The 25,395-nt window shown below is 41.2% G+C and overlaps 1 protein-coding gene across 4 annotated transcripts in view; it reads left to right on the top strand.

The window, feature by feature from the left end:
• fto (FTO alpha-ketoglutarate dependent dioxygenase) overlaps window positions 1-25,395 on the top strand; it is a 110,917-nt gene that overhangs the window by 27,178 nt on the left and 58,344 nt on the right. For 3 of the 4 annotated variants that reach the window (XM_028402444.1, XM_028402442.1, XM_028402443.1), the window contains 3 exons: window positions 4,606-4,685; window positions 4,996-5,139; window positions 10,605-10,724. In XM_028402444.1, the coding sequence (XP_028258245.1) occupies window positions 4,606-4,685; window positions 4,996-5,139; window positions 10,605-10,724 (344 nt within the window). Of the gene's footprint in view, window positions 1-4,605; window positions 4,686-4,995; window positions 5,140-6,033; window positions 6,104-10,604; window positions 10,725-25,395 lie in introns of those variants that run through there. The other variant, XM_028402445.1, reaches the window with a different exon arrangement.

Raw genomic sequence — 25,395 nt, 5'->3', positions numbered from 1 at the left:
AATCACCAATTTTATAAGGGGTGGTGCTGAAGATTGAAAAAAAAACACACAAAATGGCTCATTTTAATAGAAAAGGTGAATGTGGACTGGATTCTTTTGAACCTTTATTACAGTCTTGGTCATGTCAAACATCAGTAAAAAAATTGACTTGATTGCATTATTAGTTTTTGCACAGCACTGGATTTTCTTTTTTTCTCCCATTTTGTCCCATAGACTTACATTATAAACACACTTTTTTTGACTGCACAGCCATGGCACTACATAATCATGCATTCTTGATTGTTGGTGGTTTACCCTGTTGGTAGGAGGTAACATTTGTGATTTTTACAGTTAACAACTTAATTACCATATTAACCCTTTACCTGCAGGCCTGTGCTCATGTACTGTAGTTTCTGGCTTAAGTATATGGAGTTATAGGGAGTATTTTAGCACATAATTGTGTGTCTACACACTGTGTGTGTATGTTAGAGAGGAAGAGAGCCATTTGCACACTGTCAGGGAAGGAAAGTCAGGAAAATAAAGTTACTAAGTAAGTGAAGTGTACCTAATTCAGACGTACAACGGCGATGCATAAGCATGTAAAATGAAAACATCCAGGAGTTCTGGCGTCTGAAGTTGTGGATGGGTAAAATAGCTGTTTTTTTTTTTTTTTTAGCTTTCGGAAAACACGTCCTCCAGTAGAGTGACTTTACTTTTAGGTTAGTGTCTCAGTTGAGATCACTGAATTAGTCTAAGTGAGGTCTAAGTGCCCCTTTTCCATGGTGTGTTGCGCTCCACACGACCATACGTACATGTGCATGTTACTAAATAGACACCATAGATAGATAACTTGATAACATAATAAATAATCATTGACTAACCAAATCTAATCTACAGTTTAGTCCCCTACTAAAATTAGTATTAAAAGTAGTTTAGTAAAGTAAAGTAAAGTAAATTTGTTGCAGCCCTAAAAGTAAGTGCCGGGCCCTTTGATGCTGAGAGGTTCAGACTAAACAAAACAAAAACACTAGTGGACTTGCATGCATCCTCCTGGTCATTTAATGGTGACAAGAGCAGCAAGCAGCATGAAGAGAGGATTCACCTGTGCATGAGTGAAGGATTCACTTGTGAACGAATGAAGGATTCGCTTGTGAACAAGTGACGGATCTACTTGTGCAGCCTTCACAGCTTCACAGCCTGGCCCTTCATAGAGCCAGGTTGCACAATCATTTCCAGAGATTGTGCACAAGTGAATCCTCTCTTCATGTTGCTTTCTGCTCTTCTCACCATCAAATGACCACAAGGTCACATGTAAGACCACTTGCCTTTTTGTTTTGTTTAGTCTGCACCTGTAGACATCAAAGGGCCACACGTGCATAGCAACACTTTCTTTGTTTTTGTTTACTATGAAGACTCTGTGGTTGTGTGTACTCACAGACAACAAGATCAGTGTGCAAATGGCTCTCTTCCTCTCTAACATACACACACAGTGTGTAGACACACAATTATGTGCTAAAATACTCCCTATAACTCCATATACAAGCCAGAAACTACAGTACATGAGCACAGGCCTGCAGGTAAAGGGTTAATATGGTAATTAAGTTGTTAACTGTAAAAATCACAAATTTTACCTCCTACCAACAGGGTAAACCACCAACAATCAAGAATGCATGATTATGTAGTGCCATGGCTGTGCAGTCAAAAAAAGTGTGTTTATAATGTAAGTCTATGGGACAAAATGGGAGAAAAAAAGAAAATCCAGTGCTGTGCAAAAACTAATAATGCAATAAAGTCAATTTTTTACTGATGTTTGACATGACCAAGACTGTAATAAAGGTTCAAAAGAATCCAGTCCACATTCACCTTTTCTATTAAAAATGAGCCATTTTGTGTGTTTTTTTTTTCAATTTTCAGCACCACCCCTTATAAAATTGGTGATTAAAGGGTTAAAATCCTGGGGGAAAATGATTTTTTCACTACTGTTGATTAGAACTGAAGTTAATTAAAAGGTCTATGCAAAAAAATTTCAAAAAAATATTTATCTAATATATTTTTAAAACCGTTAAAGTTAGGGGACGTTTTTGTCCCCGAACAACACATTAGGGAGAAAAAAAGAAAATCCAGTGCTGTGCAAAAACTAATAATGCAATCAAGTCAATTTTTTTACTGATGTTTGACATGACCAAGACTGTAATAAAGGTTCAAAAGAATCCAGTCCACATTCACCTTTTCTATTAAAAATGAGCCATTTTGTGTGTTTTTTTTTCAATCTTCAGCACCACCCCTTATAAAATTGGTGATTAAAGGGTTAAAATCCTGGGGGAAAATGATTTTTTCACTACTGTTGATTAGAACTGAAGTTAATGAAAAGGTCTATGCAAAAAAAATTCAAAAATATATTTATCTAATATATTTTTAAAACCGTTAAAGTTAGGGGACGTTTTTGTCCCCGAACAACACATTAGGGAGAAAAAAAGAAAATCCAGTGCTGTGCAAAAACTAATAATGCAATCAAGTCAATTTTTTTACTGATGTTTGACATGACCAAGACTGTAATAAAGGTTCAAAAGAATCCAGTCCACATTCACCTTTTCTATTAAAAATGAGCCATTTTGTGTTTTTTTTTTTTCAATTTTCAGCACCACCCCTCATAAAATTGGTGATTAAAGGGTTAAAATCCTGGGGGAAAATGATTTTTTCACTACTGTTGATTAGAACTGAAGTTAATTAAAAGGTCTATGCAAAAAAATTTCAAAAAAATATTTATCTAATATATTTTTAAAACCGTTAAAGTTAGGGGACGTTTTTGTCCCCGAACAACACATTAGGGTAGTGTTTGCGAACAATGCATGAGGGTTAAAGAGGCTAGAAGTAGGCAAGTAAGGAACAAGAGGGTTTTCATAACTTTCTGACGTTGACTCTTTAAAGATGCTATGTTTTCATCTGAGAGCAGCAATGTCTGTACCTCATATTCAGCTTGACAGGGCTTGAAGCTGACCTCCTTTAGCTGGATGAGATTTACAATAGAACAGTCAGTTTCAGGCCAGCCATGATAATAGAGTGATGGGCTGTTGTGCAGACCATTCTAATGGGACTTGACTGTCGCGGATCAGTGGGGATTTATGCTCCACTTGGTGAGTACGCCCTTGAGAGCCCAACTGCTCCGCAATGATAGCGGCTCACACAGTCCTTGGCCGTCTGTTGCTTTGTCAGTCTACCTGAATTAAACACTTGGCACTACGCACAAACATACGCACTCACCTATTAATTTGAACAACAGCTCGCACGCACAAAAATACACGTTCTCACACATGCAAAGAATGCAGTCATTTATTGAAGGATAGACATGCCCCCACCCCTCTTCCATCTTAAGTACACAGAGACAGACTGCGCCACTGAACCAAGTGCTAAAATATATTGTATCAGTGTTTTAGTGACATACACCATATGACAAGTAGTTTTGTGGTATTAAAAGGAAACTACAATGGTGTATAACCACAGACACTATAATGTATTTTCAGCACCATTTGTTGGCGGCTGGCCCTTTTGAACTGCTAATGTCTGAGCTGCTGGAGGCAAATTGAATCACCATCATTTCCACCCAAATGGAATTTCAGTGGTTAAAAAAGAACAATGCAAGTCTTGACACCGGGCCTGTTCAATAATCTGATTTCCAGCTCCCAATGCACAGGGGGACTGGAGAAAAGAGTTGACCCAATATATTTAAAAGCCTGCTTCCTGGAAAAGGAGGACAAGTGGCAGCAGGCACAGGGGTTGAAAGAAAGATAAATATTTATTACAGTTATCGAGTTTGCCTCTACTCCCTCCTGATCCCACTGACGCATCAGACGCGCCAAGAAAAGAGCAGATTGATGGAGATAATTTGTTATTGGATATAAACAGTTTTAAAGACGCAGAGTAATTCTGCCCAGAGACCTAATCCTTCACAATCTCATCAGGGTGAAGAAAACACCGGCAAGTTGTTTTGTTTGTCACCATCTTTTTTTTTTCTCCCACCAAACAATAATATCTTCCTCCCAAAGCATTCGGCTGTTTGACTTTCAAATCACAGGCATTAGCCGGTGTACTCTTGCTCAAGGCGGGTGTAAATATGCACATGTGCTGTGAATGACAGCTCTGTCATGGCTAAATTAATTATTGGTATGAGGCAAATAATGGCAGAGCTGAGAAACATCTATACACACAAAGAAACACATGGAGGGATACACAGGAAACAGCAGTAAGGCCTCTTTGTAAAGCTTGTGTGATATTGGACAAATGTTTGTTGGTATGGCTCTTCCATCTTGACAGATTGAGTGCGATCTGGTTTTGTTTGGTAATTAAAATTTTAGTACAATGCTGCTCATTCTTTTTGATTCAGTGCTGGACCGAGCGCAATCTGTCTGGGAGTACATGATGATTTAGTTGTCATGTTCCCTCATGCAGTGCTTTTCATCTGTTTTTCCTATCGTAATCTCTCATTTCTTTTTAAGTACTGAACTATACTTTATTATATTTTATAACAACAGATATGTAAGTATTCTTTTCTGATATCTTGTCTCCCTTTGCTGGTCTTTTTCTCAGTGCTATAATAATATAATCTTTTCTCTTCCCTTTATTTATCAGATGACCTGAACAGCACCCACCAGCACTGTGTGCTCGCCGGAGACACTGCACGATTCAGCTCCACGCACAGAGTGGCCGAGGTGCGGAGTCAGCAGGACTAAAAGGAAAAACATTGTGTTTCAGATCTGTTGTGAAGACGTTGTGTATATCTTCCCAACAGCTTCATGGTTTTCAGAAATGTTTACTGTTTTAGGGTAAGACTGCAATAAAATAATGATGTGGGCGAAAGCAATTACCTGTGCTTAGTGAGAAATCAAAATAAAGAATAATGACCTGTAAATGGGAAAAAAAACTAAATAAAACATGCAGTATAAGGAAATGTTTTGGGCCTTAGGTTGACCCTACATGTCATACATGTATGTAATACAGTGTCTGCCTCGTCCCTATCAGTGTTCCAGTGGGACCCTGACTTACATCCAGTCTCGGTGCCAAAAGGCCCTGTCCAACCTGCACACTGACCCTGAGACAGGCTCCCACAGCCTGGTGGCCCTGCTGCCGACAATGCTACAGCACTGTGAGGAGATTCACAATGAGGTAAGCACATGGTGGGCTGCTTATTTAACTTTTACATATTTCACTTTTTTTTCCTTTTTTATGCCACTCTTGTGGGTACATGCATTTAAATTGTAGTAATGTGTGCAGTATTATCAAATATTTGACTCTTGAAGACGTAATGAGTTAGTTTAGATGACAGCATGCCAGTCTTTGAAATTTCTTGTGTATTTTTCTCTGATCATGAACCTCCCTGACACTCTGAATTGTCCTCATGCTGTAACCCCCACCCATCTGCTTCTTTGAGGAGGTTAAAAACAACTTAACAACTATAAAAACAATTTTGCAGGACCACAGAAATTGCTGAATACAAAGAAAGTGTTCGCTCTAAATTGTAGAATGTATGTGACATATGTAAATTTTCACACCTATGCATAATGTCCAGTGCACAAACACACAAGCCTTTTCTTGGCACAGCATTACTTCACCTCAGGAAGGCTAAATATGACGAATATACAACATTACAATACATACAAGAGTGCTGTACATATGGATACTTCTCATGTGACTCTACTAGCTGTATTCTGGTAGCTGTGAGCTTGCCAGCATCCTACCTTCTACTTACCTTGCTGATGTACTCAGGGAAATGCCCACAATATGAAATCCAGGTTGCTCTCATTTGTCCTGGTCTGTGATGGATCGTAAGGCAATAGCCTCTCCATATGTTTTCTAAAGATGGAGTCATGCCCCTTTCCCCTCCCTAACCCCTTTTCATACACAACAATGAGTGATGCTGGCTTGGGGTATTGAGGGATAGAGTGAGGTCAAACAAGAGAAACGTGAGGGCCTGTCCACGGAGCCACCAGCATCCCGTGTTAGCTTGCCGCAGGCCAACAGTTAATATAGTATTTCACTTCTCCCCCTTTACACCCCTAGGCCCAAAGAGCACATCCAAGCCGGCGCTAGCACCCAGGCCCCTCAGCAGGATGCCATGACAGATGAGTCTGACGTAAGGTTGTTTAAAGGTTGTAGACAATATTAATTATTCACCACTGCCAAACAATAGGGCTGTATGTGTCAGGAGAACTGCTGTGCTAGTTGAGCTAGCAACACCTGCTAGTTTGCCGCATAGCGCCACAGGATTACTAAGCATAGGCCCCCACCAGGAGGGAAAGGCAGGTTTATTTAGGAAAACAGGGTGCTATTTATAAAAGAGCAGGTGTGTGTGTGTGTGTTTAAGTAAGGGGGTGGGGGGGGTGCTCTCGGGGGCTCAAGCCTACCCTACCTGGCACTCGCAATGATCGATGTGGCCATTTGTTTGGAGTTGCCCATGAGAGCAGAACACCCACTTAAATGATGTATTGTTGGTGGAGTTATTTATGATGGCGGCCCACTTTGGCGCTTGGTGGGTGCATATTGCGCAGGTCGTGTTTGACATGGACGACCGAGGAGTGAACAAGCCTGAGACACGCAGGCAGCCTGACCTGAGCAGTGCCTTATGGGCCTTTCCTTAAAAAGTGCTAAACAGCAAGCTAGCACTGGCTGACAGTCTATTGGTATTGTACAACGTGGTACATTTGGGGGGAGTGCAGGTTGACATTTGACAGAGGTTGTGGGCGTGGTCTGATGTTGATAAGGTAGAACGTTTGCCATCTGAGTGTCAGCATTAAGACAGGGCAGAATGCTGAGTTGAAGTCAGAGTTGATGAGAGACAGACACAGAAAAACGTAAAAATAAAACTAAAGATCCCACCTGTTTGTTAAATGTGGTCCCTCTCACTGTCTCCTTTTAATCCTACCTCCTGTCTTAGGAGGCAGGGGTAGTCTAAGCAGGCCCCATGTGCATGTTTGTCTTTGAAATGCTAATCCCAGACGCAAATGTCTTGTCTCATTTAAAGCCACTGTGTCACTTCCCAGGTGGGTGTGTGACAGAGTGCCCTGAGGGACCCTCTCTAACGATGCCAGTCCCCCCCCCCCCCCATAGTAAATATTGAGGGGAGGAACAAGGTTTTCCCACATGTTCTGGCAGAAAGTAAACTGTGAGGAAGCAGGTGTGTGTGACCTTCCAATGTCCCGTTTTCCAGGCCAAAATGTCTCCCCAGGCTCTCAGGTCTTTGCTTGGTTTTGAAACACCTTTCCTGAGGGGCTTATGTTGGCAATATCATTGTAATCTTATAAATCACTCCTGAAAACACACCTTTGCTAGCAGATCAGTGCAGTTTGTACTTGTTATTCCTGCTGTCGTGACCAGCTTTATTACCCTTTAACGTTGCTTTTAATTCACAAGAGATGTTTTTATTGTTCATCTTGCAGTTATATTTGTTGAGTTGCTTGAATTTCATTGTTTATAAGTTTGTTCTGAAAATGATAGGCAAATAAAAAATCTGTTCCACAAGGGAAAAAATGTGTTCAAGTTTTTAAAGTTTATGATTTAGCCTTTAACATTTTTATAAACATAGAGTGATTGTATTATAATTTCTTTTCCAGTGACAGGACTTTTACCAACAACTGTGCTCTAAGGTAGAGAACAATTTTGAACCCTATTTTTGGACCTTGAATTATAAATGTATACAGCAATCTGTGCATGTACAGTAATAATCTAGCTTGTGTATGACCACTCTGGCAAGTGTGTGACGTGTAATGTAGTGTAAAGTGTAAATTGCGTGCCTGGTCGCTCACAGAGAGCTGGGAGGCACCAGTTATCCTGGCTGGTGTTGAGGAGGTTGGGAAAGGTAAACAGAGGACGGCAGAGTGGGATCGATCACACTCTCATCAGCCTTCACCTCGGGGCCCCTGCCCGGAAATTGATTGGACCCGCTCAGGGAATGCTGTGAAGGTGTGGAAAAAATTGTGCCTCATTAAATGGGGAAAAAAGGGGGCTACTTGGCTTTAACTCCAGAGTTGCCATGGTGGGCGGCCGGTCGACTAATGTGGAGCTAATGTGTAGTTAGTGTGTCCATCACCTGGAGAGATGACAGGGACTGCCGCAGGGGAGTCACTAGCTCCCCTCTCACTCCCCCACGCCATCTCAGAGAAAAACTAGGCCTAACAACCTCTCTCTCTTTCACACACACTTTCGATCTGTCTGCCTGGATAGGTGGCATTTACTCAGAGTTTCCTGCTTGGTAACTCTCAGCTGGATGGCCTGACTCCAAATGCCACATAGGCAACACTCCTCAGTTGCTTTAGATGCCCTGCTTTGTGGCTGCTGCAGGCCTGCACTGCAGGGGACAAGCGTCCATGTCAGCTCAAAGTGGAGACACACGTTGGTTTCTTCTCACTAAAGGACAGGCAGACAATCAGAGAGATAGAAGGAGGGACAGACTGTGAGAAAAAGGATGTCCGATATCGGTTCTCAGGGCTTTGTTGTGTGTTTGAGCTGTAGTGATCGAAGGGGAGTGGATTTGGTGTGTGTTGAAGGGACCATAAAGGATGACATTTCTTTGAAGGATGGGTTGTATGGAGTGACTGAGAGGCTGCTGAGCTGTGCCACTGGCTGTGTATTCTCCCTGACATGCCCCAGTCCTTGCATGTCATCCCTGCTGTGATCAGAGCCTTTTGGAAGTAAATGGCAGGATGATTCTGTGCAATGCTCTACCGGGTACAGATCTCACTTGGGTTGTTTGTGTAAATAATTCTTATCCTTTGTAGTTTTCAGGGTGCTTTAAGGCAGGTGAGTTGCTTCATATGGGGCATTGACTGGGGGAAAACAGCAACAAACATTATACTTTAGGCTCATTGTTCATATAAAGTTTTTCTGATAAAGCATCAGGCTGTCAGGCACTACATTTGTTTAAGGCTGTTTTAGTTTTTTGACTAATACAACCACTGATAAACAGATTTTATAACACCCATAATGCTGTATGTCAATGCTGTAGATACTACAGGTAATGTTTGCCCAGACTAAGGGTTAAGTTCTGTTCAAGTGTTTCAGCCTCTCGGCCCTGGTCAAACAGGGTCTGACATGGGTGTGAATGTGTGATAGCAGGTTAGAAAAGTATTGGTCTGACCCCACACATGACAGGAGGGTGCTCAAGTCAGCTGACTATCTGACATGCAGTTCAAATACTGGCCCCTTAAGACTGAAAGTTGACATAAAGTACTAGGAAGAAGGTCAAATAGGACACCATGAGAAATATTGATTTGTTTTAATTGATAGATTAATATGTAGACACAAGGAAAATGTTTATTTGGTCTGAGTGAATGAGCCTAAACCTTGTTTGTGACACTGTGTGAGTTCCCAGCTCTAAAATAGGGCTCTGCTGGTTAATGCTGTGTTATAAGAACAATAAACAAAATAGTTTTTTAGAAAAGGAACAATAGCTTCCTCGGTTCCATTTGATATGTGACTCCACTGAGCGCAACTACATTTTGTGTTGTACAGTTGTCTACGTCAAAATGAAACAGAGTGTGCATTGTTTCGGGTGGATGATGCTTTGTAGGACGTTTTGAGGGGAGGGCAACTCAGAGCGTCTCACATTTACGTTGGCGGCAATTGGGGCAATCTTTGACATGCACGCTCACACTGGCAATTGCATGCAGACATTAACAAAGCCACTCACACACTTATGTAGACAGGGCACAAACACAATGGTGCGCACACTGTAGAGTTACAAATACACAAACATGCATGAGGAAAGACACACTTAGGCGCACATAGGCTACACCTGGCTACGTGAAGCATCCTTGTGAGGATTAAATCAGCACTTCAAAAGAGCAGGAAACAAAAACACTCCCAGTGGAGGAGAGGAGAGGGGAGGGGAGCGGCTCAGCAGCAGAGACTGTCATCTCCAGACAGAGTGGGAGAGGACGGGAAGGAGGGCAGAGAATGAGGAGAGCAGGAAGAGGGTGGAGCTTTCAGGTGTACTGACTGGAAGGTGTGTGCGGCTGATTGGATGTGAATTTACTGGGTATGCATTGTTTGCATGTATGAGGGGGTGAGTTGACCAATTATGTCATTTGTGGTGGGACCATTTTTCATGGTTGTTGTGCATACTTGCATACATTCTTTCTGACACCTTGTATGAATACGAACTTTTACTTTGAGCTGTGTAACAGTTCAAAGCCACGGATGTTTCTAATGGTAAATACCTTTTTTCACTGTACATTTTTATCTCTTGCAGCTGGCAGGCACTTATTTTAGATATTTATTGAGCATTTTTTCAAAATTAAATTCCTTTTTTAGGAAATATACTCGGACAGAAAAGGTCAATATTGTATTTTTTTGGATGCCTTTAATAGAAGAAGGGACAGAAGAGAGTGGAAGGTGTGCTTGTTGACATTATATATTCTATTCTTTATTTTGTATTTTTACTTTTCTTTTATTAGAGAGGAATCTTTGAAATAAAAAATATTTAACCTGCTATTCTCACTGACATCTTCTTATTTCTATGTTTCTCATAATTACATAATTTAGTCTAACATTACTTTATTTTTTTAACCTTTCAAAAATGGGTTTAAAAAGGGTTTAATAAAATCTCTTAGCTTGAATTTTTGTGATGTGTGCAGGTGGAGTTTGAGTGGCTGCGACAGTACTGGTTCCAGGGCCAGCGTTACACCCGCTTCTGCAGTTGGTGGACTGGGCCGATGGAGCAGCTGGAGAACAACTGGAAACTCATGGAGACCATGGTAAGACAGCTCAGGCACACTGCTGGCCTTATTCTCAGCTGGAGTGTTTTACTGAGCATTGCAACCACTCAGTGTCCCTTACACTACTTATCCTTTTTTAATTTGGTGTATTTCCATATAAATTTGCTGCCTATTTATCTGCGTCAGACACATATATCTGAATATGATGTCCTATAAATAAAAACATAAAATAGGGAAATTATTGTTATTGTCTAGATATAATAATAATAATAATAATGTACCTTCTTGTTCAATAATACAGATTTTTATCTCTTTAAGTCTGCATGCCTGGGCTTTCACTTCTTAAACAAACATCATGGTGTGCTTAAAATTGCATGATGGATTGTCTAACTTCTCTCTGCACTACATTATTAAGGATGTGTCATGTGTTTAATCGTGGCCTCACAGAAGTTTTATTACAGAGGAACGTGGGCACACAGCTATTAGTTAGACACCACTGTAAAGGAATCACTTAGTAATGTCAGACCCATAATTAAGTCACCTTAGTCACAGCTCTGTTCTGTACATATGTGCGGCAGACAGATACACACAAATCACTGTGTTGTAGAGACACAAACACACACACTGATGCATGCTTGGTCTCGCTTTCTCTCTCCCTGCACAGATCCTACACAGTCCCTCTCTCGTAGCTGGGTTTCAAAGGGTGTGTGTTCACGTCTATATGTGTGAGTGTCTCTGCGCTTGTGTGTTTAACTCCCAGACACACAGAAGCAGCAGGGGGCACTCTTGTATCACTGTAGCAGCAGCAGAGGGAACGAAAGAGCTGTGCTCCTCTTTTCCTCTCTGCTCCCTCTCTCTCTCTCTGTCTCTGTGTTTCTTTATGTCTCTCACCCACTCCTGCTGTCTCTGGGAGCTCTCTGTCTCTGTCAGTGTCGGGCGCTGAGCAGTAATCACATCTAATGCTCAGGCGGGGATAAAGACAGGGGCTGGAGGAGAACAGTGCCGCTGCTGCCGATGCTGCTCAGCTGTAGTCATAGTCTCTCTCTCTCTCCCTCTCTCTCACACAGTTGAACAGCCTGGAAGAGGGTGGGTGTTGGTGGAGGGGGGTTAGTAGACAGGGGGCTAAACTCATCTGGAGCTCCACCTCCGGGCCCAGATGAAGTGTGTGATTTGGACCTGTATTTAGAAAAGGGCATCAGTGAAATGTGAGGTCTTTCTCGCTCTCTGGTGCTGTGTCTTAGCCTCTCTCCTATACGCATAGAAACCATGTCCACTGTGCCTGAGTGTGTGTCTGTGTGTCCACATGTGCATTTCTGTCATGCAGTAGAAACTAGCATCAGACAATACAGAAAAAAAAATCAGAAAATAAAACCAGTCATTTTTTAAGAAGACAAGAAATATTAAAAAAAAAGCAGACTAAAAATATTGATAATAATACATAATATATAACAAGAAAATTCCATGTATTTTTGTGCTTTTTTAATAACTCAAATTCCATTAACATGTTGTTTATTTGAACATTAATTTTAGAGATTAAATTCTTTGGCGCAAGATTTAATTAATCACAGTGTCAGATCACACAAAAGCAAGTATGCCTTCTGCAGAAATGCTTATTGAACTGATGCAAAAATAATACACTGGTGAGCGCATAAAGGTAATGATTCACTATTGTGATGAAAGACAACATTATTGCTCTTGCCAGCAATATTTACATACATGTATCGACCTCTGATATGCTGATGAAAAGCACTTTATAGATGTGACTTATAGATTTTCCTTTTGGAGGTTTTGATAGCTGTGGCTTTTCCGCCGTTAGATTAAAGCTCATTTCTCTAAATTACTTTGAGTTATTTAAATTATGTTGGTTCCCCCCACATTTCTTTATTGCATATATTTTACATTTTGAAGCTGGCAATTGACAGCATAATGTAATTTAGTGAAACACCAGTGACCTACTGTGTGCAGATGCTGTTTACTATTTATTTGCTAAGATTTCTTTTTTCCTGTCGCCTGCAGAGTATATTTTAATACAGCATTATTTTTGTCAAATCTGATATCACCATGGGTATTTTAAAATAACAAATATATGTCTCTTTAAATAGGGTTTATAAAATGACACTGTATTGTTTTATACACTGAGCTGTAGCAATAAAACACCCTATTGTTTTATCCTGCTAAAATAGCAATACAAACAGCCAGCCTTCCTCTCTTTATTGTCATATTTAGCACACAGTGTTGTGGGATGCGCTGGGCTATGTTTGCGTTTGTTAGTCTGTATGAAGAATATTGCAATATGGGGGTGTGGAGGTGGGGGGACACACACTAGCTCCTGTTTATGGATACTGTCTATCCCTGGGGCTCCTTCTCTGCTCCTCAGCCTGTTGTCATGCAAATGTTCATCCTTCCATTTGAATGACATTCTGATAAAATACATAAATAAATAAATAAAGAACCAAAACAAAACAAGTCCACTTGCTTGCTCGCCTCTTTATGGTACCTCATGAATTTGTGTGGTTTGATAGAAACAAAGAGTCAAGGCACTAGATAGGGTGGAGGGTATGTGAATGTACAGAAAAACCATATTTGTGTGTGTGTGTGTAGTCATGTATGTGAGGTAAAGGTTGTTTCTGGAGGTGTTGAAGAAAGGCATTAACTTAAAGGTTTTACATTCCCCTGTGATCAGGGTGCTGAAGTCCGTTTAGACCTGCCTGGCTCGCAGCCTTGTGTTCCCTCAGGAATCTGTTATCACGGCTATCACACAATAGTGACATTTCCTTAAACTAGCAACAATGAATAGCTTCCCTCTGACTGACAATAGACAGAGAGTCTTGGCTTTATGCAGAATATTTTAAATACCGGTGTGGTATTTTTTATCTTTCCTCTTTTCACTGTGGGGGGGAGAAGCGACGGTGAGCCCATGAGCACATCTCCCTCTGTGTTTTTTTTTCCCCCTCCTGTCCTGTGTATGTGTGTGGTGGGTGCATATGTGTGTGTGTGTTTTTCACTGTATGTGTGAGCCATTGATGTTAATGTATGCACTCGGCATGACTTTAATTGATTTAGCAGCTCTGCTTGCACAGTACAGCTTTTTCCCTAATTTGTCACTTTCCTGACTTCTGTGGCTGCTCATCTCACAACTTCAAAAGCCACCGGATGCAAAGAGATTTCAACGCACTCCGTCTTCCTCGCTCACTCTCTCCCTCTCTCCCTCTCTCTCTCTCTCTCTCTCTTTATGTTCTTTCTTTCTCTTGTTCTCCCCCTCTCTCGTTCCAGCTATCTCGCCATATCTCTGTCTCTTTCTCACACTTTCTTCCTCATTTGACAGGAGAAGGAGCCTTGTAGATGGAAATCTTTTCAACACATATCAAGGAAATTAATCTACTTTCATAATAAATAGGATCCACTCAGCTGAATACATTTGTATACTTCAAGATGTACAAAACAGGAAGTGGTATCAGGGCCATGTCTTCCTCTACACTGTTCACCCAGCCTGTCAGTCCCTGTTTTTCAATAGTTTGGTCATACACATATACAAATCTACTTCCACATTTTCTTTTTTACCTCCCCGTGTGACAAAATTTGCTTCCTCTGATTTTTAAAGCAGGCTGGCTTTTTCAGGCATGCATCTGTGTGTGTGCAGAGATGTGCTTGGTGTCCATTTCATCTTCTTCCCTTGCTGTAATAATGGTCTTTGGAAACAATCTGGGCTGTTGAGGAGGGCAGCACTGCAGTCATACACAGCCTGGCCCGGTCGCCATCAATAGCTGATTAGGTTATTGAGCAAACGTGCTGGGGAGGCAACGGAGGAGTAAAGAGAGATGCGGGAGCTGTAAGGAGGGTCGGTAGTCAGAAACAGAGAGGGGGAGATAGAAAAAAAAAAAAGAGAGAGAGGGAGAGGGTTGTGTGTGTGTGTTGGGGGTAGGAAGGGGGGGGGGGGTTCAATGTAAATGTTATTGCTGTGTGAGCTCATTTGATCAAAGTCCTGGAAAGGTTAAGCGAATCCAATCTGGTTTTGTATGGCAGAGTGGAGACACAGGCGCTAGGGAAGAAACCCCCAGGACGGAGAATGGATTATCATATTGGCGCAGGAGTAGCAGGGGCCTCCGACGGACAGTTTACTCTGCCCGTAATGCGTTTAGACAGCAATTGGCCTTAATAACCTTTATTGACTTTAGCGGGTCAGTGCCAAGAATCTAATTATCAAAGTGTATCAATTTCATTGGAGTTTAGAGTTGCACCGCTCAAAATAATTATTTTAAGGTCGGGCCGGGGCAATTAATCCCCTCTCCACTTATTTGATGGCTTTGTAAAACATTATAAATGTTATGGTTTCTGTTGTGTGTTCTGCCATAAATAATTTTTGGGTGCAATTTTTTTAATGTATTATTTGGAGAGCTTGCCGTGCAGGTCCAGGTGACAGGAAGGAGGCAGCATATTTTCGAAAGCTGTAGAGGCTACAGCTGAATCACATTGCAGATGTTTACCAGCAGTCATTTTTCTCTTAAGCTTGCTGTTTTATAACGAGAGTTTTATACCCACTTTATATGCACATATGGAACCCAGATTAATTATAAGTGTGAACTAAGCAGTAAACTGTTTAAAGACCATTTTTATTGCTCATTATGAAGCCATTTATTATCTCTTACATGAAATCACTCTGTGTTTATGCATCATATTGTTTTGCATTTAAAGCTCCATACTGCATAAATATGCTTATACATTTATTATTTTCTAATGCCTCTTCTTAGACATATACAGTGTGTGTGTGAATGTGTGTCCATGTGTCTGTATGTGTGCCAACGGGTGTCCACAGTGTGAATAAAGGAAGTAAATGCGCAGCTACACAGTAGTTTATCCTTCATTGACAGTCAATATGTGCTGTTACCTGGATAGTAGCAGCTGTTTTCCCTTATCGCACAACATACGACTAGAGGCCTAATCCACACGTTCATTATTGCACGGCCTTGTTTACCCACAGCCGTATATTAGCTTGCTTGCTTTGCCCTATTTAGACGGAGCCGCATAAAAAAGAAATTACTCAGAGATTATTGTTATTATTCATTTAAAGAGGAAATATATGGCTGATAATACATTTTACATCACGCAGCAGCTTGTGTTTGGAAATATAAAATGAAAGGAAGCAGGAAGAGACATAGAGAGAGGGAGCAAGAAAGAGAGAGGGGAGAAAATGTAGCGGTGCAAAGGTATTTGCAATTCTCTTTGAAGTCCCTATTCAACAGGGTAAGCTGAATTTTCGGCAGTGCCTGATAGTGTTTCTGCGTAAATGCTTAAACCCCTTTAGAGAATTTTCATGGGCAGATACGCGGTGGCTTGAAGGGAATGTTTATGTTACCTGGAGCCAATGCAGCCCGCAGCTTTGTACCTAAAGGTGTACACTAGTACTGAATGGAATCCCACAGAGGTTTGTCTATGACAGAATCTCACTGCAACATCACTGTAAGCCGAAGCAGGAAAAAAGAGCTTTGAACAGATTTAACCCTGTCAGTCTTTTGCCTGGCTCTCACACTGGCATCAGCACAGACGTGGAAGGACAGACAATCTCTGACTAATAAATACATTTGAAGTAGCGTCAACAATCATTTAGAAATAATTGTTATAAGGCAGTTATTAAGGCAACTTTGACTTTTTATACAAATATATTTAAACACTTGTGTTTGCCTTTTCCACACCAACAACTGTGCAAGGTAAGTGTACTAAGCAGAAGATGAACAGCCACTTAAGGCCTCAACAACCAACCAACACAGTGGCTGAATGTTTGGAAGATATTTTAAGAAGTCTGATGCTCTCTGCATGTTTGCAATTTGTATCTAAAGGAACACAGCTGTCAAAGCTCATACAAATCAGATTTTATCAAATTTTAATGTCACATAGTAGAAAACCAGTTGTCCCTGTGTTTGGAGTGCACTACTGTGTGTGAGTGAACTAAATTAGATATGTTTTTTTAGGAAACTCCTTTTGGAGCCTTATTCTCTAAAATGATTACTCATAGCTATTTCTTAGTAATAGGATATACAGGAAGCGTATCTCAAAACTGTAGGTGGAAAGAGCTGGAGCGTTTCTCCATACAATAGAACCAGATCTGAGCCAACTAGTTTCGGGGGTGTGGATGATTGAAAGTAGAATGTGTTAGAGGAATGAGGCCATCACTTACTGTATGTCACCAAGTGGAAACCACCTAAGAAACAACCTTTTTTTCTTCTTTTATATACTCATGACTGTCAGCTACATTGTAGTGTACACCTCATCTATGCAGTTAAGAGGCGGGGAGTTTTATTGACAGCAGTTTGGATAATTTATTTTGTTTGTCTGTGAATTGTGATGTTGACAGTGTTTTTACTGTATCAGTGGGCTTTGAAGGCGGCTTGTCTCGTCTTCTTAGAAAACAAATGAGCACTTTACAGAGACTGATCTGCCTTATCCGCTTAGCAGCTCCCTCAATCCCTGCATTTATTTATTTATTTGCTTACTTATTTACTTACTTATTCATTTACTTACCTCTGTATGGATTTGGTTTGATTTCTAATTCATCCCCAACCCCTCCTCTTCCTCTCTCCAGCCTTGGCCCCGATCAGCAAGATAAGCCTTCAGAGGAGGGGAGATAACATCCATTAAAGTGGTAAAGAGGAATTACGGGGCAGCCCAGATTAATCACTGCTCAGCTTAATCGCATTCAGTGCGGACGGCGGGGTTGGCTGCAGGGCCCAGCTTCTTCCTGTGTCATACCAACAGAGAGAGCGAGAGGATGGAGGGTGTTTTTGTTGAAAAGTGCCTTGATGGGGGGGAAAGTACAAAAAAGATGAAAGAGAGATTTCGAGCATCTCGTAGCAAAGCCCGCCCCTTCTACAACTGACTAGAGATATTACTACTAACTAGGACTTGACACATAATTATTCCACTACTTTGATCCAGGTGTAATTGTTTACTCTCGCAGGCTATCACATCAGAGTGGTGTAGTTAAAGACATTGCCACAGACACAAGATTTGCCACTAAAGCAAAGAAGTTAAAATCCTGTTCAATTTGTGTAATTTTATATTCATCTTGCTGAATGTTAAATATATGGCTATAGCTCATTCAATATTTCTGTGTTCAGAAATAGCACTGTGGATATTGCAATGTACTGCTGAGCTCTATAAGCCAGAATGAACAAAAATAGAGCCACAATACTCAGAACTCCGTGCACACACTTTTAATAAAATCATCTGGGTCTAGGTGCACATCGGGTCCTGCTGTTGATATCCCTATCCGCATGTCAACTCAAGATTCATTCTACATTTATTTGTGCAGCCTCTAATCACAATCACATACTCAAGGGGGCTTTATATCGCCCACACATATTGAAACAATAAATGAAACAAATTAATGAAAATGAAAACAGCCCAACTAACTATAGATCCTCAAAGTGAACAATACAGAAATCCCACTCACAACCTAATTAGGGACAGAAATAGAACACACCTTCTTTAGGTTGTAACAGAGCAATGTACTGTTTGCACATAGACATAAGGTCAAGAAGCACATAAAGCTAATATCAGATGTGCATACAGGCATGTTAGTCTCATCTCCAAGGCAGGTTTAAAAATCACACATCCTCTGTGGTCAAAGTGTGATCCATGATTTGTCTGAAACTACTGCAACCACTTAACACGCTAATAGCTCACTAATTCTTCAAAATTACTGGAGCTGGGATCATGTCTGGAGCAGCAATCAGGAATTTATAAGTACATAAATCCTCATTGGAAAACAATAAAAGGAGACAAAAGCATAATTCTGATGGGATGTCAGTGTAAAATTGTCTTGATTCGCTTGAAGAAACTCTAAGAAAACGAGGAAATATGGGAAAAAGATTGTTGGTGATAATGGCATTTCTTTTTTTAAGGTGGTGCAGTGGGTTCAGGGAGGTGGAACAGTGAGACAAAATGAGGGAGAGGGAGTGTGTGGCATCTTGAGAGTTCTAGGGAAGAGAGAGGTGATGGTAAAGATTTAAGTTGGAGTCAGAGCTTACTAGGTAAGGTAATTTGGAAAGAAATGAAAAGCTGATGCTGTAAAAAAAAGGTTACAAGTCATGAGGAAGTACAAGTCCTGGGAGCATTGTGGGAAGTTTTTGTCTGTGCCCCTTTCAAAACAAGAAATATATACAGTATGAAGAGGACAAGTCAGCCGAGATCAAAGCAGAGATGTGTGTTATATAGAAATCTTTTTTTTTCACTCCTTGTCTCTTTTTGTAGTTTTATCTAGGAGCAGTCCTTCCAGGTAGCACAATGCCTCCACCTTGCTATTCTTCCCCTGCAGACAGAGCAATCTGATGGGTGGTGTTAAATGGGTGAGATGTAGGACAGTGTAATTAACGCTAGTCCTTTAGTGGGCCCCGCCTCGCTCTGCTGGGAGCGCCCGATATAGCACTCATTAATTCCTATTTGTGTGTAATGAGAGGGTCATGTTGGATGTAATAAATGGCTCTTTTATTTGGGCGAGAGCTGCAGGGCGGCATCCTCTCCTGGCTAACAGTCTCATAAACACTCTTTAGCCGCTCTCATCAGCCTCCCTGGGTGAGGAGCAATCACATATTCACATACACACATAACACCATGGGAGGGAAACTATACTGTGTAAATATGTGGGAAAACCAGGTGTTTAGAAACGCCTGAGTAACTTTAACATAGCTTGTAATTCCATCAGTGGTGTACTTTAGTTGGCTAAAATTAATTGTGTGATCATGTTCCTCTTAGTACTGCCTATGAGAACTGGATCTCAATATTTTTTTCCTTTTGTAACACATTTTAAAGAACAGATTGTTACAAAAGTCCTCAGGGGCTGTTTTCAAATGCTGATCAAAATGGTTAATCACACTACACTTGCTGAACATTTTGGCCACTCAACAGAACATTTCCATTATGTTAAACCAAAACTACAACCACTAAGCAAACATGCATTTACTGCTTTTTAAATAATACAAAAAAAATCTTTTATTTGATTTTTGATAGTAACTCAGTCTAAATTGAATTTGATTTCACTTTAGCTAATTAGATTGTATAAATTTACTGCACTGAAGGTGTATACGGTTTTGTTAAACATCCATTGTTTAATATAAAAGCTACTACAGGTTCTGTGACTTCCTGGCTAGATTAGAGTAGACAGCGTCTTATAGAGTATATGAGTCCATAATCCAGTTATATGTAACTGCCTCATGGTGTGTGCCATTGTCTATTACTGTATAGCCCCATGGTATGGAGAGAATTGTTCAAGGCACCATTTTCATGTAAAGGAAAGCAGCAATTTACATGCACTCTGCACTGGATTATCAATATGAGGACTAATGTACTAGTTGTTCCTAATTTTAATGAGTTTCAGATACAATACAGAGTACAATACAAAAACAAGAAAAAAGTTCATGTTCATCTGTAAAACCAACATTTCTATATGCAGTGATAATAAACAGACCTGAATGGAACCTGTAACTCTGGAGATCTTATCGGTTTTGCTTAGGATCCAGTCCTTCATTTTTCACTGTAACTCTATAAGTAATTCAAATTTGATGTCAGACTTAACATAAGAATTTCTGTTTAGTTTCATGACAGCAGCTTCATGGTCGTCAGCCAGATGTGAAAACTGAAGAATCACTACTCTCCAGGCTTCTTGTAGTCAATCAAAACTTTGTTAGCAGCACATTTCAGCCCCTGTAGGCATATTCCCCCTCTAAGACAAAATTCCTCTATGTCTAGATAGATGGAAAGCATTTTTTATTGGTTTAGCATTTTTGAAAAGCTGAAGTATGGTGTACTGAGTGTAAGACTGTAACTCCTGGGTTGGCTTTGGCCCTCGTCAGCAAAAAGCTTTTTACTGCCAGGAGAGTGAGGTGCTGATCACAATCTGCTATCTCGCTAGAATCTAGACTCAGCTTTCATATGTACTGAAAGAGAGAGGAGGGTCACGCTCATCGCAAATATCATCGTCCACCTCTGCCTTCATTGTTCTGAATTAGTCAAAGCTAGTGATGGATGGATTATGCATTCTAGCTGGAGTTTGGACCAGTGCTGTGGAGCTTATTCAGACCAAGAACAATGTGGTTTAGCCATTAAGGCCAACTGGATCCACGCTCCTTATCACAACATAAAAGCCTTGCAAAAAACAGGCCGGTGAATTTTTATGTGAAATTTGTGGGCCCGTTGGACTACGACTCGACAACAGATTTGCCTTTTCTTCACGCACACCAAAAGGGAGCAGCACAAAGGCCTGAGAGTTCTGCTTCATTTGACCCTGTGCAAAGCATATGTCTTTCCGTCCTGCTTGTATTCTGTCCAGAAGATGGACTGCCGTAGGGGCCATAGAAAACATCCCTGCCCACTTGAGTGTGTTACAATGCCTTCAAACAAAATCACTTGTCAGGGGTCTTCCCTTTTCGAGACTGTCTGTATTCCCCCCAACCCTTTGTCACTTCAAACAGGTTACTCTGATGTTTCAGACACATTTTTCTAATGTTTTACACTCCATATAATCTGCTGTGTGTAGCAAAGACCATTTTACTGAGTGACATAATTGATGGTGCCCACGACCTTGCAAGGGTCAATCTGGTAGAAAGGCCTTAGTTTCTGTCACCAAGGAGATTGCAAGAACACTTCAACTTACCCACACACACACACAATGGATACTGGAAGTATATATATATATGTCTAGGCTTTCATTAAAATATGTTTAGAGATAGTTCCACTATATATTCACAGGGCCTAGATTTAGCATTCATTATTTGTAGGTAGTGGCCATATGACTACATTAAAAATAATATGTAGATATCATAAATATATTATTAGCCATAGCTTGAAGTCTGAAAATTAGAGCTGTTCAAACTTTCACTGGTAATTTTTAAAAGGACTTCCTCACATACAAAGAAAGGGCTTTCATAAATCTTTTTTGAAAGAACATTTTTATATAACTAGCATCTTTCATTTTCTTCACTGTTTCCACTGATAAATCATAGGTTATGGAGCTTCAAAGTTTGAAAGACATTCCTGTCCAGCAGTGTGGACACCCTTCCTTCCTTCCTTCCTTCCACACACACACACAAGATTATCAACCAATCTTACATAATGGAAACTGAGTAAATTTAATTTCAGATATGCCTCAATTTTGAGCCCTCTGTAATCATGTGACAGACAGCAGGAATATAAAAAATAACACACACACAGACACGTGCGCACACACTTTCTTTATGAGTTTGAGTGTGATGTCACAGAAAAGTGAATGTGGTCTGGGCTTATTTCTTCCTGGGCTAATATAATTTTTCCACCGGTGGAGAGTTCCCCCCAAGTGCTATGTAACTCAGTGGTGGCATGCAGCAAACACACACAGATCCCTTGTCCAGACTGGAACTGGCCATGGCAGAATCACAGCTCCCTGGTTGTTTATATCTGGGAGCAGAAGCTATCCATTACCAAGAGCAAGGTGCCTGATGCCTTTTTCCACCGGTGGTCAAAGTGATATTGGTGTCTTGTATTAGAGCGGATAGGGAAATACAGGCAGCTGACAGTCTGCCAAACACCCACTCCCAAGGCCTATAAAATCAGGTGTCAGAGCAGCTGAGTTTGAACTGTGGCAAACGTCCATGGAATGTCTGGATATATGGAGAAACCTGTTAACCTTAAAACTCGAGATATGTTTCTAATGTGGAAGCTCCAAAAGTCGAACGTATGTGGCAACCTTTAGGGCTGGAAAATGAGCCCGAAATACTCCAGTTCCTCCAATGGCCACTTGAGGCTGTCTTTAAAAATAGCCTCCTTTACAACAGAAGTAACATAGAGGATACATTTTATCTAACTCAAAAATTCAAATTGTATTAAGGCACAAAAGAATTGTCTAATTGGTTCTTTCCGAATCATATGTGTGATGTCACAAAGAACCACTTGACAAGCATCAGTAAAACAGAACATTTGTATAGAGCTGACTTGATGACAGTTTTACTTGCATGCCGACTCTATGATATTAATTCCAAAGCAATGTTTCAGCATTAACAAAGAATAAGATGTATTAATGCTTGGGGACATACCTACCTCCATATGGGCACAGAGACATGTTGGCAGACAGAAAGACTGGGGAGTTTGCTGGCCTGTTGCTGGGCCATTACACATGCTAATGGCAGGGAGACAGAAGTGGAGGTTGCCAGTCTGACAGACAGAGGGAGGGGAGGCACCGTAGTGGCAAATTAATACCAAACACCAGCCAAAACTTGAGATTGTTTGGTGTTACATGTGAGTTTGTTTCCCTCTTTCCATTTTAGGTGAGCATCCATCATTAGAATTGTCCATTCTTGTCTAGAATTACCCCATGTATTAAACTAGTTAATAAGAGGGGTCAGTTTTGGGATCTGTATGTGATTGCGGCCTGCAGACGTAAAAGGTTTCCTATATAAGAGGGTGCCAGTGAGCTTAAGAGTACTTTGGGCCCCCTGAAAATCCTGGTCTAAAGTCAGCTAAGGCATTTCATGGGGTGTTAACAGTTTCCCAGACACTCTGGTGGTCAGCTAGTAGCTCTGTTTTATGGAGTGTAAACTTTCAGTTCTGCATGCATCTTTTTTTTAACCTTCCTGCCTTTGAGCTTCTCAGCTATTATGTGACCAGTGACAGCTATTCAGTGACGTTTTAATGGATGTACATCATTTTGCACTGTGTGCAGCAACAATCTTCCCGTTGTATTATTCTGTGTTGAATGAGTGACATGTTGTTATGTGATAGAATAGACAGATGCTTGTTGGTGTTAAGATACAGTCCTGGCTCGAGGTGTTAGTGAGCTGCCCCAGGCTGCCTTCTAGCCAGCCTTCGCTTGGAACACCATCATCACTCCAGCTCTCCACCAACCAAAATATCACCTCAGCCATGTTTGTTTTTCTACCCTGCTTCGGCACAGAGCCGGAAATGTTTATACCTATCTATATGTTTATACCTATAGACAGGGTTGAATTTGGGGTCTGGGGACCAGAGATAGGGGTACCCAGGGCCTTTTTTGTCCTCTCATTCACCTCGGGATGAGGCCTGGGTCAGGGGGACATCTGTGGTCAGCATCAGGTTGAGAGAGGTGGAGACTGAAGACAGCTACTGTCATCAAGGAGTAAATAGAAGGAAAGAGGGGGCTGATTGGTGCTAACACAAGCCAGGAGATAAAGGACTGTGGTTTGGCTGAGGTTGACTGAGGCTGGGCTTGACCAGTAAACAACCGGTGGGGTGTCTGAATGGCCTGGGGATCAGCCTAGGGCTAAACCTGAAGGTCTCTCTCAGCACTGGGTCTTCCAAACACAAAATCAGATGTGTGCATACTCTGGCATGTAAACACACATGCACACATATTCACACAGAAGAGACCAACACACATTATCAAACACATAAAACGTAGCATGTACACACACCCCTTCTAGGCAGAGGTAATCGCTGGTATGTTTAATGTGTTTAACCAGACTTTAGTGTTAGGTTGATTTTGGTGATGTGTCACCATCACTGAGTTGCGACAAAAACCTTGTTGATCCATTTGTCTAAACAGTATAACAAATCATTTAACCCATAGTAAATTATGGGTCTATTAGTGGTTGTATTGTTATGTTTTAATTTTTTTGATTGTGCTGTGTTCTAGTTTATTGTTGTTTTGTTCCCAAACAAGCTTTTGGAAGAGCTGAAGCATGTTAGCGCAGGTTTTTAGATCATCTTTGCTACATGGCCAGCATGGCAATGTAATGTCTACCAGCTGAGATGGTGATACAGTCTGAATGCACTTTCTGGCACTTTCTTAGCCTGTCATTCATCCCAAGAGGACAGGGTTTGATGCAAACTGAAAGGCACAGTTTCCATAGGGAGTACAGCTGGCCCTGCCTCCTCCTGGTCACCATAATCTTTGGTGTCTCCTCCAAGTCAGGTGTAATCAGTCACACACCGCCACATGTTTTGACACCTGTCCTGTGTGGTGTAGAGGAAGTAAGCATATTACTCCTCTCCTTTGGAAACACACAGACAGACAATCAAACCTATCTTCACATGAATTAAGACAGACAGGTGGATTGTCAGAAAGGGATTAAAAAAGAGGGAGAGGAGAGGAAATGAAGGTTCCCTTACATTGTGGGTTTTTTGAAAAGAAGGTTGGATGACTGGGGAGGCGAGTGACTGTTAATGGGAAGAAATGAACGCGCTTGACTGGTGGATGTGACAGGAAGAGACTGTTCTTAACAAGGCGTCAGAGTCAGTCAGAGTTACAGATCCATCACTTCTCAGAGGGAGGAGGGGGACATTTAAGGATATTCAGAGAGGGAGCGAGTCTGTGAAGGGTAGAGAAGAAGAGGGAGACGGTGAGGGGAAAGAGGGATTTGAGTGTGGCTGACAGCACTGCATTTAATTTGGGCTGCCAGATCCTTTTTCATTTGACTCCCTCTCAACCAGCTTAGAGGCTGCAGAGGACTTGGAGGCGAAGGTTTGCCAGGATGTCTCCGATTAGCACTGATGTGCCACGTCACACTTTAAGCCGGCCTGTAATTCATGTTCAACAGGGGGATACTCACACATTACACTTTGCTGTGCAGGACGTGATTAATTGACTCACACTCTAATATTGGGTGTAATTTGCCCATCCTCTGATGTGAAACTGACTTTATACTAGACTTACTGTATGCTGCCGTCCCAGGGATGTAATAATTGAGTCTTTGCTCTGAACTGTGTAATT

The sequence above is a fragment of the Parambassis ranga genome, chromosome 3 (assembly GCF_900634625.1).
Source record: "Parambassis ranga chromosome 3, fParRan2.1, whole genome shotgun sequence".
NCBI lineage: Eukaryota > Metazoa > Chordata > Actinopteri > Ambassidae > Parambassis > Parambassis ranga.
The sequence above is the reverse complement of the archived record's forward strand: the minus strand, read 5'-3'. Positions and strand labels throughout refer to the sequence as shown.